At 37.5% G+C, this 16,805-nt stretch overlaps 1 protein-coding gene across 8 annotated transcripts in view; it reads right to left on the bottom strand.

Moving 5' to 3' along the window:
- Window positions 1-16,805, bottom strand: part of LOC127879148 (tyrosine-protein kinase Tec-like) — a 38,641-nt gene that overhangs the window by 8,593 nt on the left and 13,243 nt on the right. For 6 of the 8 annotated variants that reach the window (XR_008048941.1, XR_008048937.1, XR_008048938.1 and 3 more), the window contains exons 9-16: window positions 15,925-15,989; window positions 14,921-15,024; window positions 13,939-14,027; window positions 11,527-11,725; window positions 8,104-8,222; window positions 6,233-6,393; window positions 5,379-5,443; window positions 582-679 (exon numbers count right to left, since the gene is read on the bottom strand). Coding sequence is in view for 3 of the 8 variants with exons in the window: in XM_052425820.1 (XP_052281780.1) it covers window positions 582-679; window positions 5,379-5,443; window positions 6,233-6,393; window positions 8,104-8,222; window positions 11,527-11,725; window positions 13,939-14,027; window positions 14,921-15,024; window positions 15,925-15,989 (900 nt within the window). In the remaining 5 variants the exon portion in view is untranslated. The remainder of the gene's footprint in view (window positions 1-581; window positions 680-5,378; window positions 5,444-6,232; window positions 6,394-8,103; window positions 8,223-11,526; window positions 11,726-13,938; window positions 14,028-14,920; window positions 15,025-15,924; window positions 15,990-16,805) is intronic. The other 2 variants (XM_052425822.1, XM_052425821.1) reach the window with 2 other exon arrangements.

Genomic DNA, 16,805 nt, shown 5'->3' with positions numbered 1-16,805 from the left:
AGTGGACATACCTCATTACCTCAAATAAAATCCCAAGCTAAGTCCCAATGCAAGATAGCAACCTCCAAAGTTTCATCAAGATCGGTTCATGCAAACACCTGCCATAGCCCAAGCAAACATCCCAGACTTCTTTGATTCTAAATGAGCTGTGCTCTGTGAAAAAGGGGGTTTAATGCATATGAGAAGTGTTGTCCAAGATTAGCCTGTGCAGTCTTCACAGGCTAATCAGGGACGACACTTCTGATTTTAGAATATTTTCTGTTTAAAAAATGTCTCTTCTTAGCAAAACTCCAGTTTAGGCCGAAAATGTCCCTGATTAGCCTGTGCTAACTGCACTCTACACTTGTCAAATACCAGACATTGTGTCATATGTCACAATAATGAACACAAGTCAATAAGATTTCAGATAAAATGCGCTAAAATGTGTAAAAATTTGGTCATAAAAGGGAAAAAGCTGAAAACAAAAAAGTTATTACGGTAATTATTGTGCAAGGTGCTCCATATGTGTCCAAATTTATGTGAAAAACTAGAAATCGGGAGGGATTTATACATGACAGGCAGGGGAAAATGAAATTAATTACTATGTTCCAAAACTGCTGTCATGTAGATCAACATAACTGCTGGTCGTAGTTTTAAGTTTTCGACCCATTTGCATGAAAGAAGGTCTCTCTTCCGGTGTCTAGAGAACAAAGTCTTTGTTAGCATACAATTTAAAAAATAAGGAACATGTCCTACACCCAGGGCTTTAAAAATTCAGTTTTTTGGTCTGTGAAAACCATTGGATCATAAACCCGAATGGCGTGTAGAATAAATCATTACTGTTTTTATGCAAGGGTCTTTATGACTTAATTATTGTGTAATATGTCATCAGTTTTGTGCATCTGGTAAGAGCTGTGTAATCAAATTATAGTCTACATTGATTGTCCTCAACAATAAGCAGAAATATTGGGATTTTTTTATAGTTGCGTTGGTAATAAATCTTTATTAAAAAAATTCCATCAGCATACCATTACTTATGAGGTTTGACCAGTCTTGTCATTAACTTTGTTAAAACTCTTAGACTAATGTTTTGTTCTGAAACTAGCTATTTTACATACTTGTTGCAAGACAAGGAGTAATAAATAGGGCCCTAATAAAAACTGTGATAATGAGATGTCAAGAAATTAATGTTCTTGAAATGTTTACTGATTTCCCTTGGTTGACTTATGATTCTGAATTTGATACAATCCTTGCAAAATGGTGGCAGTGAAATGAAAGCCAGGTCAAATTTGTAAAAGAGTAAAAAAAAATCTGACTATGGAGGATATCAGTATATACATAACTAAATATTAATGCAATGATTGAGAACACTTCAAGTCTTGTAAAAATGGGGCTTAACACATTTGTGCAAACTGTCGTCCCAGATTACCCTGTGCAGTCTGCCCATGCATTAAGCCCAGTTTTCACAGAACAAGGCTTATATCAGGATGGTTTTGTTTTAAATGCGTTTGAAACAAGCAATTTTGTTGAATTGATATCCCCCCCCCCCCCCCAAATATGCTTCTGGACACAAAAGTATTATATTTGACACTCAAAAGAGCATTTTTTCAAGATACAAAGGGCCATAACGCCATTATTAACAGATGATGTACAATGCCATTTGGCGTGCATCATCCTCTTATCCATATACATACTCATACCAAGTTTCAATGAAATCCGCCAAAGCTCTTCTAAGATGGCTCCAGATGGATGGACGGAAAGACGGGACGGACAATGCCAAAACAATATCCCTACGCCTATGGCAGGGGATAATAAACATAACTTGTCTACTTTCGACATCGAGGTTTTAATGGACAACAACACATTTTTGTTTATGATTTCAATATAGAAGACAAGAGTTCCGCGGTCGGAGATGACCGCATTGAAGCCGGATTTTTGATTTAAATGACAGGAAAGTACCTTTCGTGTTTTTGTCAATGCAATACTTAAATTACTGAAATATTGTTCAAAGGTCAAAATGAAATGTAAGTACTTTTCAAGGCATGAGCAAACCTTGTGTTATGTTTTGAATGCATGCATATACATGAACAACAATAACATTTAAGGTCACAAATATGAACTTGAATTGACATTTAACATTTTTACCTACCAAAGTTATAAGAACTTTAACATTTTTACATTCAAGGTCACAGTGACCTTGACCTTAGAATGAATGACCTTGAAATGACCAGTGGTCATCTAAGTGTGCTTGCAAACCTTCATGTCAAGTTTGAAGACTCTATGTCCAAGCATACCAAAGTTATAACAATTTTAACATTTTAACATTTAAGGTCACAGTGACCTTGACCTTCAAATGAATGACATTGAAATGACCAGTGGTCATCTTCTAGTACTGGCCAATCTTTATTTCAAGTTTGAAGACTCTAGGTACAAGCATACCAAAGTTATAACATGAAATAAGAACTTTAACATTTTTACATTCAAGGTCACAGTGACCTTGACCTTCAAATGAATGACCTTGAAATGTCCAGTGGTTACTTACTAGTTCTGGCCAACCTTCATGTCAAGTTTCAAGACTCTAGGTCCAAGCATACCAAAGTTATAACAACTTTAACATTTTTACATTCAAGGTCACAGTGACCTTGACCTTCAAATGAATGACCTTGAAATGTCCAGTGGTTACTTACTAGTTCTGGCCAACCTTCATGTCAAGTTTCAAGACTCTAGGTCCAAGCATACCAAAGTTATAACAACTTTAACATTTTTATATTGAAGGTCACAGTGACCTTCACCTTCAAATGAATGACCTTGAAATGACCAGTGGTCATCTGTTAATCCTGGACAACCTTCATGTCAAGTTTGAAGACTCTAGGTCCAAGCATACCAAAGTTATACCATGAAATAAGAACTTTAACATTTTTACATTCAAGGTCACAGTGACCTTGACCTTCAAATGAATGACCTTGAAATGACCAGTGGTTACTAACTAGTTATGGCCAACCTTCATGTCAAGTTTCAAGACTCTAGGTCCAAGCATACCAAAGTTATAACAACTTTAACATTTTTTATATTGAAGGTCACAGTGACCTTGACCTTCAAATGAATGACCTTGAAATGACCAGTGGTCATCTGTTAATCCTGGCCAACCTTCATGTCAAGTTTGAAGACTCTAGGTCCAAGCATACCAAAGTTATACCATGAAATAAGAACTTTAACATTTTCGAGCACGCCGCCACCCCGCCCGCCCGCCCGCCCGCCCGCCCGACAACATCAATCTATAAGCCGAGATTTTTTCGAAAAAAATCCGGCTAAATATTCATTCTTGGAGATAAATGGAGGTTTATGTAAATAATAATAATTACTAAATATTTATCTCAAGTTAACAAAAGTGAAGTCGATTTGCTAAAGTATATATCTTATTTTATATTTCCAACAAAAACTTTCAAATTTAAATGCAATTTTCACTCTTGCTCATGTAAAATAATCTTCTCTTCATATTTTAATCATATACATAGCAAATTCCCTCTATCAACATCTTTTCTAATAAACAATCATATAGCTTCTTACAACAAAATAATTTATAAACTATTAATGGGACAGTGTTTTTCATACAACAAGGAATTTATATCTTATACAGCCATTAATATTAGGGCAAATTAAGATCCAACACAAACCATGATTTTTACTTTCAGATAAAAATTTGTTTGACAAATACCAATATTTAAGTTGTGTGTGTGCCATTCCAAATTCACACATTCTAATTTAATAATTGTACAAGTAAATAAACTTGACTAATTTTTAGTAAAAAAATAAATAATATCCAAACATACTAAATCAGCCAGTTATAAAATTATTAATTTTAATAAATAACAAAACTATTGCTAAATAAACTCTAATATGCCTTTTTGAGCAGTCACAGCCCATAAGTGCCTTCGTACAGTAAAGCCCCATGCCCATCTGACTCTCTGGATTGAACACTATGCAATAATAAGTGATGTCTACAAATGTTTAGAAGTACAAAGTTCCATAAAATAACCCAATTCACTCCCGAGTTATTTAGCATGACAGAAACTTTTTTCATATTTAGTAATGGCGCCAAAAACACCAACCCATCCCATACACAGTAACAAACTAGGTTTAAACATGCTGTATTGATGTATCAAGTTTTATTACAATTGCTCAATTCTGTTGGGTGTTGTTCAGCAGGAACCATTTTTCTGTTCTTAATAAGTTAATTTGAAACCACTCAATCCATATACAATCTCAAAAGAAATCTAGATATAAGCTTTCAATTAATGTAGTTTCATTACAATTTCTCAATTTGTTCTCGATATTATCGAGTGGGAACATTTTTTCTATAATTGGTTATGCTGAATTCATAAACAGAAAAAAGACATTAAAAAGCAATGTACTGTAACTTTGGAATCCTTGATAGTACAAGAAAAATTATGAAATCTTGCACTCCTTGAAATGTTAAATTAGTCCTAACATAATTTGACCAGCATCATGCGAAAATGGGTCTTATGCAATAGGCAGCCAGCATAGTTGCGAACCAGCCTTCACAATCTCACAATCTGGTAAGCCGATATAGTCACGCAATGTTTTGTGGTCTCATAAGAGGACAGAGTAGCTCTTGACCAGACTGCGCTGATGCACAGGCTGGTCTGGAGCTACACTGTCATACGGCATACATAATAGACCCATTTTTGCATGAAAGGACTCATTTCAAACTAAAAACAAAAGCACCGCATAACGGGTGCCTAGGCTCGGCTGCCATTGCATTTTTGAATAAATGAAAGCATGTCAGACTTTTTATTTTTTTATTTTTTTGTAGAGGTCACAGTGACCTTGACCTTTGACCTAGTGACCCCAAAATGGGTGTGGCGTGTAAAAATCATCAAGGTGCATCCACATATGAAGTTTCAAAGTTGTAGGTGGAAGCACTATGATTTTAGAGCCAATGTTAAGGTTTTAGCACGACGCCGGCGGACGGCTGACGGCGGACGGCAGACGACGAGCTGGCTATGACAATACCTGGGTTTTCTCCAAAAACAGCTGAGCTAATAAGTTGAAGATACATGGCATGACATGATTATATGACTTGGCCGTGCACTTGAAATTCTACTTTCAATACAATCAAAATCATGCGCAGTTTAAGACAAATTACAATGTACAGACTTATATACTGAAATATTTAAATAGCATTAATCAATGTACATTTAAGTATAAACATCAAGTCATGAAACATTTGGCTTTTCCTTGTTCATACTGAATACAGGTAGTTTTGACCAAATAAAAAGGGTATTCCCTAAAGTAAACAAATTTGCAAACGAACATTTAAGCACAAAGTAAGGGCATAAATACACAAGCTTTTATAATTTTAACTAAAGTATAGTTACCCATCATTAGTTTCAGTGTCAAGCATTTGAGTCAAATCTTTAAAAGAGGGTCTCAACTCTTGTTCCTAGCCAACAGAAATACATTTAATATTCTTACAAAAGTCTTGAAGAGACCTGTGGCAAAATTCTATTATTTTACGTGCATTTTATACATGGTATACACTAATTAGGTAACACCGAAGTCTTATGTTGTAACTCCTATGCATATAAAGGAATTGAAGGGTAAATCAATTTTTTGTGTTTATTAATGGACTATATACCTCAAGTTAATGATAAATGTTTCTAATGTGTCATTTACTATGTTGAACTTGCTGATTTAATAAAAACATGTTTTTTTCATTGACAAAGGGCTCCAACAAATTATGAATTTGATTATTTGTTTCGCATGAATCCCAATAGCCCTAACATTACCAGTTGTGATTAAATTAAGATCAAAGATGGCATAATGAGCCTCAATCTGAGAAAACTGGGCTTAATGCATGCACCTAAAGTGTAAACCCAGATTAGCCTGTGAAGTCCGCACAGGCTTATCAAGGACAACACTTTCCACTTTTATGGATTTTTTTGTTAAATGTAAGTCTAAATGGATTTCTAAATGAAAATCCAGTCTAAGCAGAAAGTGCCATCTCTGATTAGCAAGTGCAGACTGCACAGGCTAATCTGGAATGACACAACGCACATTTATTGAACCCCATTTTCCTTTAGGCTCATATATTCTTTTCATGAACTCATGTATCCAAACAAATTCTGAATTTATTTATAAGTTCAGCACATATCCTAGACCTGACATGACCAGTAATGGTAAGGTTTAAATCAAATTACATAATGTGAAAAATTGTTTCATAGCCCCAAACCTTGTGCCAGCAATCCATCATGATCATGTAGATCTTCTGTGGACACCCCTGAGGCTTGGCCAGGCGGCGATTGCTACTACACACAAAGTCCACGACTTCAGCATTCCTCATCTGGTGATAGGGCATCTCTCCCCCAGTGAACACCTCCCACATCAACACACCTGGAACACACAAATAAACATCAATGCACCTGCAACAGCCAAATACACATCAACACTCCTGCAACAGCTAAATACACATAAATACACCTGCAACAGACAAATACACATCAACACACCTGCAACAGACAAATACACATCATCACACCTGCAACTGCCAAGTACACATCAAAACACCTGCAACTGCCAAATACACATCAACTCACCTGAAACAGACAAATACACATCAACACACCTGCAACAGACAAATACACATCAACACACCTGCAACTGCCAAATACACATCAACACACCTGCAACAGGCAAATACACATCAAAACACCTTCAACAGAAAAATATGCGTAAACAGACCTGGAACATTCAAATGTATGTAAACACAGTTTGAACAGCAAAATATACATCAACACACATGGAACAATCAAATGCACCAAAACACACATGGACTAGCCAAATACTCATGAACACATCTTGAGCATACAAATGCACATAAATACACCTGGAAGAGACTAATATCGTCAACACACATGGAACAGCTTAATACACTTAAACACACATGGAACAGCTTAATACACTTAAACACACATGGAACAGCTTAATACACTTAAACACACATGGAACAGCTTAATACACTTAAACACACATGGAACAGCTTAATACACTTGAACACAAATGGAACAGCTTAATACACTTAAACACACATGGAACAGCTTAATACACTTTAGTGCACCTGGATACTATGGATAGTAATACTAATGGACAAAAGCACATAAAAATACCTAACAACGGCATAATATACACAAACTCATTTTTTTAAAACAAACTACGCACTACACGTGAAACAGACAAACCACATCACACCAGGAGCAAACAAGAAACCGTGGGAGACGGGTGATGCTCCCCAAAGGTTTTTTTTGTCACAATATTGCACTATATATTCAGATAAAAGGAAACATCTTGAGGGCACAGTAGTTGGGGGGACAATATTTTTTGTATAGAAAATTTCAAAGGGCCATAACTCTGTGAAAAATCATCCGACCAGTACCCGCTGATAATATGCACATCTCCTCTTGGTAGTGAAGCTTCCCATAAAGTTTCATTGAATTCCGGTCATTAGTTGCTGAGAAATAGCCCGGACAAGAATTGCACTATATGTACAGTTAATGGAAAATTTCAAAGGGCCATAGTTCTGTGAAAAATCAATAGACCAGAACTTGCTGATAATATGCACATCTACTCTTGGTAGTGAAGCTTCCCATCAAGTTTCATTGAATTCCGGTCATTAGTTGCTGAGAAATAGCCCGGACAAAAATTGTGCACGGACAGACAGACAGACAGACAGACAGACAGACAGACGAACGCACACACGGACAGACGAAGAAGCGACTATATGCTCCCCCCAAAATAAATTTACGGGGAGCATAAAAATGTGAAGAAGTTGAGAAACAAGATCAATACATGTATACTGTCTCCAGATTTTTTATATTTGTATATTAAAATATCAAAATACTCATAAGCATTTCCAAAAGTAATCACTAGATTAATAATACTGCCCAACATCAAACCAAAAACCGTTATAAGGTATAGTTGTAGCTTATTTCTTTCGAGCCTCATTCTGGGAAAACATGGCTGAATGCAAGAGTGTAAACATACATTAAGCCCAGGTATCGCAAAACGCAGCCTATCTTTTCTCACAAGTGAAGTCAATTCACCTACCAAATGCCCAGACATCTGATTTACTGCTGAAGCGTGTAAAGCTGAGGACCTCAGGTGGGGCCCATTTCACTGGGAACTTGGTGCCCGTGGAACTCGTGTACTCATCGTCTATCACATACCTGCAACAACAGGGACCAATGTTGCAGTGGGTCTAACATTTGATCCGCATCATGTAAAAATGGGTCTTATGCCATATGCGGCCAGCATAGCTCTAGATCAGCCTGGTCTTGTCACAGCTACCCTGTCAGCTAATGAGATCACAAAACTTAATGGTGGGCAGGGTAGCATCTGACCAGACAGCCCAATTGTGAGGGCAGGGTAGCATCTGACCAGACAGCCCAATTGTGAGGGCAGGGTAGCATCTGACCAGACAGCCCAATTGCGAGGGCAGGGTAGCATCTGACCAGACAGCCCAATTGTGAGGGCAGGGTATCATCTGACCAGACAGCCCAATTGTGAGGGCAGGGTAGCATCTTACCAGACAGCCCAATTGTGAGGGCAGGGTAGCATCTGACCAGACAGTCCAATTGTGAAGGCAGGGTAGCATCTTACCAGACAGCCCAATTGTAAATGCAGGGTAGCATCTGACCAGACAGCCCAATTGTGAGGGTAGCATCTGACCAGACAGCCCAATTGTGAGGGCAGGGTAGCATCTGACCAGACAGCCCAATTGTGAGGGCAGGGTAGCATCTTACCAGACAGCCCAATTGTAAGGGCAGGGTAGCATCTGACCAGACAGCCCAATTGTGAGGGCAGGGTACCATCTGACCAGACAGCCCAATTGTGAAGGCAGGGTAGCATCTGACCAGACAGCCCAATTGTGAAGGCAGGGTAGCATCTGACCAGACAGCCCAATTGTGAAGGTAGGGTAGCATCTGACCAGACAGCCCAATTGTGAAGGCAGGGAAGCATCTGACCAGACAGCCCAATTGTGAGGGCAGGGTAGCATCTGACCAGACAGCCCAATTATGAAGGCAGGGTAGCATCTGACCAGACAGCCCAATTGTGAAGGTAGGATAGCATCTGACCAGACAGCCCAATTGTGAAGGCAGGGTAGCATCTGACCAGACAGCCCAATTGTGAAGGCTGGTCTTGAGCTACGCTGGCCACATATGGCATAAGACCCAGTTTTGCACAATGCCGCTAACCTAGGGTTTACATAGAGAATACTAGATTAGTGTTGAATACAGATACGATTATTTAGTGAGGCTTAGAAAACCTAACCCAGAGACTTGGTGAGTGGTCCAAGTGTTTGCGTACCAAGAAAATAAACTTATCTATGCTTAACACTTAATTGTTGTTTATTTATTGCACCATTTTGGCATTTTTTCTGTCTTCATTTTTCAAGTTAACACAAAAAACGGGCTTTAAACAATACTTATTAATAAAATCACATCACTCCAACAAACAAATGACTTCACCATACTGGGTATTGACTGTACAAATAAGTTAGAATTACATCAAAATTTATCAGATGTTTTTTTTACATCAATGCAGTAGTGATGATGGGATAATACAGTTAGTAGGTTTGTTAATGTTTTAGTAATTTCTCCCTTTATACTCAATATAAACATATACATTTTTAGGATGTAAGCATCAGTTTTAATGAAGGGTCTTATGCAATTTGCTGACAGTGTAGCCAACCTGCCCATCCGCACAACTGGTTGAAAGCTTTCCCCTATAAAGTTATGCAAAGTTTTGTGATCTCATTCGCTGACAAAGAAGCACTTGACCAGATGTGCATGCTGCATGGACATAAGACCCCTTGTTGCAGGAAGTTGCTCATTTTTAAGATGCACACAAATTCATCAGATCCTTTGCATTTTGCTATAACATCTTTTTCTTCTTATAAATGAATGAAACAGACAAGGGACAAAATTGTCACAAAACCAGGTTTTCAATTAAAAAAAAAAAGAGTGTGATCAAGGGAGACAATTCAAAACGTGCATTGTTACTGATTGTTCCTAGTTACCCCCCTTGTGTCAAATTCAAGCTATTTTTAGTCATGGCGACCTTGACTTCAATTTGAAACAAGAGATGTGTTTGTAAGAAACACAATGCCCCCTATTGCGCTGCTTTAAAGCCATATATTTGACCTTTGACCTCGAAGGATGACCTTGACCTTTCACCACTCAAAATGTGGAGCTCCATGAAATACACATGCATGCCAAATATCAAGTTGCTATCTTCAATATTGCAAAAGTTATGACCAAGGTTAAAGTTTTGGGACATACACAATGAATGACTGACTGACTGACACAGTGACAGACAGGCAGGCCAAAAACAAAATACCCCCGCTCATTCGATCTGGGGGCATAACAAAATCTGATAAAGGGAGACAATTCAAAATATGCATTGTTACTGATTGTTCCTAGTTACCCCCTTGTGTCAAATTCAATCTATTTTTAGTCGTGGCGACCTTGACCTTGGAGATATCGACGTAATTCTTTCGCATTACACACTCACTGTCCAATTATTGTGAACAAATGTTCCGAGTAATTTTAAAATCTCACAATGAATGACATAGTTATGGCCAGGACAAGATAATTTATGGCCATTTTTGACCTTTGAACTCAAGGTATGACCTTGACCTTGGAGATATTGACATAATTCTTTCAAGCAACACACTGTCAAGTGAACAAATGTGCCAAATAATATTAAAATCTCACAATGAACGACATAGTTATGGCCCGGACAAGCTTGTTCCGCCCATCTGCCCGCCGACATTCGCCAATCTAATAACCAGTCTTTTCCTTCGGAAAACCTGGTTAAAAACCTGTGGAAAATACAACTTTTGTTTGGAATGAATGGTTTTACCAAATGGCATTCCGTTATTACGTTAAGTTTTAAGAAACTCTTAATTTTTGGACACCCCTGTTTCTAGTAAATAAAAATAATTTTGTGTGACTAAATTTTTGGACCTAAGGTTTTTGTTCAAAAATTAATGACATTAAGCATTGTTCCGCTTATCTAGTGACGCTTCAATCATGCGATTTGACAACCAGATTAAGGTAATAAAACCTGGCAGATGAATGCAGAGCAATAGAACACTACATTTGCATTATTGGGTAGATAACTAAGTATAACGGTAATAGAAAATGGTTCCCCTCTTTCACTTTAAAGTGAAACATACATTAAAGTAATTTATACTATACTGTGATGCATTTTACAAGCACATACAATTCTTTGTTGAAACAATTGATGCTATAAACATAGCACATCCGTATTCGCTCATTAATACACTGTTTTGAGTGTAAATACTTTTTAAAAACACATATTTTTGTCCCTTAAATGTTGAACACATTTCTCCATATTTTTTGTGCATCTTAATTTTCGGACACCTAAATAAAATAAAAAATAAGTGTCCAAAAACTTAAGATTAATCATGGTAATCAAAGCAAGAAGAGGGAGCTAAGTACCCACCTCGCTAATCCAAAATCTGCAACTTTAATGGTCTGGTTGTCTCCAACAAGACAATTTCTAGCAGCCAAATCCCGGTGAATGAAACTCCTGCTTTCCAAGTATTCCATGCCTGAACAAACTTGGGAACACATGTCCACTAGAGTTGACACTTTGTCCAGTAATCTGGTTTTATGTCTTTTTAAATATGTAAGTAAGGCACCTGGAAAAAAGGCCATCAAAATATATTGGAGGGGCAGAGGGCATTTGTTAAGATGGGGGCAATAAGTACAGTAAATATGGTTCTTGTTTAAAATGTTGGTGTTTGTCTTTTAATTCTGATTCCCACATTGTATACCTTTAAATAAAAGATAAATTCTTGAGCTCTGGGCATATTTAAAGATTTAAATAGTTTCTGGTACACAATATGGAAAAAAGTATGTTTTAAGAATATCAAAGGACTTTCAGATTATAATCAAACAAATAGGACAAACTAGAAATGGCGCGGCAGAGGCCGACGCGTATCCCCACGCCGAATGCTTGACCTAGGTGTGCCCCAGGGTTGGTAATGGGGCCATGCATAGCTGAGATTGACCGTATTGTCATAAGAGAAGTTCATCATCAATTAGAAGTGAATTGGTGTAGAAATGAAGAAGTTATAGTAAAAGGCAATTTTGGGTGGGTGTGACATATGTGGGCAGGGCGCCCCAGGGTTGGTAATTGTGCCATGCATAGTTGAGATTGACCGTATTGTCATAAGAGAAGTTCAGTATCAATTTGAAGTAAATCGGTGTAGAAATGAAGAAATTATAGTAAAAGGCAATTTTGGGCGGGTGTGGTCTATGTGGGCGGGGCCCCAGGGTTGGTAATGGGGCCATGCATAGTTGAGATTGACCGTATTGTCATAAGAGAGGTTCAGTATCAATTTGAAGTGAATCGGTGTAGAAATGAAGAAATTATAGTAAAAGGCAATTTTGGGTGGGTGTGGTCTATGTGGGCGGGGCGCCCCAGGGTTGGTAATGGGGCCATGCATAGTTGAGATTGACTGTATTGTCATAAGAGAAGTTCAATATCAATTTGAAGTGAATCGGTGTAGAAATGAAGAAATTAAAGTAAAGGCAATTTTGGGTGGGTGTGGTCTATGTGGGCGGGGCCCCAGGGTTGGTTATGGGGCCATGCATAGTTGAAATTGACCCTAATGTCATAAGAGAAGTTCAGTATCAATTTGAAGTGAATCCGGGTAGAAATGAAAAAATTATAGTAAATGGAATTTTTTGGTGGGTGTGGCCTATGTGGGCGGGCGCCCCAGGGTTGGGATTGGGGCCATGCATAGTTGAGATTGACCCTAATGTCATAACAAAAGTTCAGTATCAATTTGAAGTGAATCCGTGTAGAAATGAAAAAATTATAGTAAAAGGAAATTTTTTGTGGGTGTGGCCTATGTGGGCGGGGCGCCCCAGGGTTGGGAATGGGGCCATGCATGGTTGAGATTGACCGTATTGTCATAAGAGAGGTCCAGTATCAATTTGAAGTGAATCGGTGTAGAAATAAAGAAGTAAATGTAAAATAACCTAAAAAAATGAGTGATAATTTCTGACGCAGCCCCACCCCAACCGCTATAACTTTTGACCCAGGGGTCAGATCAAAATTCCAAATAGTGCAGGGTCGCACATATGCTCATAGCTACCATGTGTGTAAGTTTCAAGGTTCTAGTGCTTTTAGTGTAGGAGGAGATAGTGGCCAGGACGGACGGACAGACAGACGGACGGACGGACGGACGGACGGACGGACGGACGGACGGCGGAGATAACCACAATATCCCCACCTTTTTTTCAAAAAGCGTGGGGATAAAAATGAATATCAGAGTCTGGAAAGGTACATGTATCAGGACTACTTCCTAACTTGACCTCTGAAATTAAACAAGGCAGCCAATTAACTGTTAACAGTTTTGCAGAGTCAGACAAAAAGCTGTCACATTTTATTAAAATTTGACAAATCCCTGTTTGAGTTTCATAATGTAGCAATGTTCCAGTAAACACATGTATAACTTTAAATACTTTTTTTTCTGTATGGTCTGTGTTTGTCTGCATTGTAAAGTACTGTCATCGGAGAATGTACTGGTTGGTCAAGGACTGGTTGGGAAATACTGTGTCATACTCTATTCATTTTTAGCAAAACCAATTATTAGGATAATGTTCTAAGATGTTATCATTACCATATACAAAATATCACCTATGACAACATGGCCAGTATGCACAGACTAATCAGGGACAACGCTTTCTTCCTAAACTGGATTTTTTATAAGAAGAGACTTCCTCAAATGAAAAATACCAGAAGAAATTTTTGTCCCTAAGATATTACTATGCATATGCAATAAACCCCATTTTCCCAGAGCAACACTCATATTAATAAGACAATATCTAGACTGGTACCTACCATATTGCATGAGCTCAGTCACAATGATGAGAGGTTTTGACTTGGTCACCACTCCAAACAGCTGCACCAAGTTTGGATGACTCAGTTGTCTGCAAACAGAAATAACCAGTGGCTTAAAACATGCTGGGAACAACAACAACACATAATTTCGATGTAGCTGTGGGTTACATTAATCATAAACAATTTATATAACAAATACACTGAACTTGTTAACTCGATTTGAAATGTGTGCCGATGTTAAACAAGAGTGCAACAAAATCCTAGGTCCATCATCCAAGATATGAAGGAACAAAGCTATTTTTCGAATAATTATGTTTTATGAACAAGATATGTTATCAAGAAGGTCATTTTTGCCCTACAGCCCTCACCTGAGTGCAAGGCACACCAATTGGAGTAGACTTGACTGGTGACCTAGTTTTTGACCCCACTTGACCCAGATTTAAACATGGCTTTCAGATTTTTAAAATAAACTTTGATTGATTTTGTTCATCAAGATTGAGACATAAATTTAATTTAATTTAAAGAGTGGCATCTTTAAAGTAAACTGTGGCCTCTAAACTTTGAGAAGCTAACATTTGATGACACCCACATGCTGGAAAAAAAGGGTGATCATAATAGCTAACCTCGAGTGCTCTGAGCAAATGAGATCTAAAAATTCCACAAACTTACCCAACATGTGGTGCCAAATACGCCTACATTTAATACCTGAGCCTTGCTCTGGAAAAACAGGGCTTAATGCAGGTGTGTAAAGTGTCATCACAGATTAGCCTGTGCAGTCTGAACAGGCTAGCCAGGGACTACACTTTCTGCTATAATGATATTTTTTGTTTCAAGGAAGTCCATTCTTTGCCGAAATCCAGCTCATGCGGAAAGTGTCTTTCCAGATAAACTGCACAGGCTAATCTAAGAGGACACTTAACTCATATGCATTAAGCCTAATCTATCCAGAAAGAGGCTCACTGATAACAAACAACTTGCGTACGTCATGGTTTTGGCCTCCTCAAGGAAAGAGTCTTCAGACATGGCCCTCTCCTTCATCATTTTAGCTGCCACTACTCGCCCATTCCACTTGCCCTTCTGCACAGTCTACAACGCACACAGACAGCTATTTTAACCCTTTTCCACTCAGATACGCAATTTGACGAGTTTAAAATCATTACGAAAATCAAGTCCTTTCTTACTAATTCAAAGCCTTCATTTCTAACCTTCAGATACAGATGAGCAGCAACCAGCATAGAACCTTAAAAGACTGCAAGTTACTGGCAGGCTCTTCTGGTTTTATGCTGGTCGCATACAGCAACTTTGCTTCAAAAATGGAAAAGGGTTCAACATTGTTTCCAGAATACCACAAAACAATAATATCTGTGAATATAATTGTTAAATCTTTACAACATGGTGGCCTTTCAAAATAAAAATTCCATTTATCGGACTTAAATGTAACTGTTACTTTTGGCAAAATGTGTTATGTTTAGTACAAATTAATTGCAATAAGTGATTTTTTGTGAGGAGATGACATTCTTTTGAGTGTGCTATCTGTTGACATGTGTTTATTCCAAAAATATAAAAAGGATTACATTTGATGCAATCCATCAAATAAAAATATCAATTAAACAATACAACATCATAGGTATATACAGTATTTATCTAAGAGCATTTAAAAAACCTTGTGTATAAAGCATTGTCCCACATAAGCACGTGCAGTCTGCACAGGCTAATATTTAATGGCACTGTCCACTTCAATGGAATGTTTAGTTCAAATGAAATCTTTAAAAAACAAAATCCAGTCTAGGCAGAGAGTGTTGTTCCTGATTATTTTGTGTAGACTACACAGGCTAATCTGGGACAAAGCTCTATACATATGCATTCACTTTAAGCCCAGTTTTTCCAGAATGTGGCTCATATGTACAATTTAAAGATAAAAACTGTTTACTTGAGATTGTCAAATTAAAGCATTGTACCAAAGAGGCTACACTCCACTATACTTACCCCAAAGCAACCTGATCCTAGGACCTCAAATAACTCCAACTCACTTCTGTTGATCTCCCATTTACCTTTAACAAACATAAGAGGACATTCCAATACATGGAGTGCACATAACGCACAGACCAGTCTTTTAGAAAATGGTCATGAATTTGCGTTGAACTGGTGATCCCATCCTTTTGCTTTACATTATTAAAGTTTATGTTTCTATTTTATATTCTGCATGCTACGTTTCATTTCAAAGCAATCATAATTGATTAAACTAAATACATCAAAGGTTAAAATATCAATAAAAGCTATGAAATTCAATTTTAAAAATTACAGCACTGTCAAACAATAGAGTCCTTAAAGATGTGTCAAATTTCAGGTTCAAATATTTAGTACTACAGGTTTGCAACCAGATATTATAATGCTCAGAATAAATCAGAATAAATTAGCTCAAAGTAAAAGGATTTCTATTAAACATTGTAAAGCATATGCACAGAAAAACGGAAACTGGCGTGTGCTATCTATCGAACGTTTGAACAACATTTAGATGGAATGTACAGAGAACATTAGTACACATTTAAACATTTTAAAATCCCAGTTACTTCTTTTTGTAACCATAATATTGTTTGGTTATTGGTGTTCATAGTGTGGTTATTAATACATGTATTCTAACTTAAAGATTCAAACGCTCTGCACAAGAACACTTTTGACAATGCTCACAAAAGCAGGAAGGTCAAAATGGCAAAAAAGTTAGTAGCGCTCAGGAAAACAGGGCTTGTGCATAACATGTGCATAAAACATCGTCCCATATTAACCTGTGCAGTTACCACAGGACTTTAAAAAGACCTTCTTTTTGTTACAATGAAGTCTCTTCTTAAAGAAAATCTAATTGAGGCGGA

This window comes from Dreissena polymorpha, chromosome 4 (genome assembly GCF_020536995.1).
Source record: "Dreissena polymorpha isolate Duluth1 chromosome 4, UMN_Dpol_1.0, whole genome shotgun sequence".
Taxonomy (NCBI): domain Eukaryota; kingdom Metazoa; phylum Mollusca; class Bivalvia; order Myida; family Dreissenidae; genus Dreissena; species Dreissena polymorpha.
This window is presented reverse-complemented; position numbering and strand designations above follow the sequence as displayed.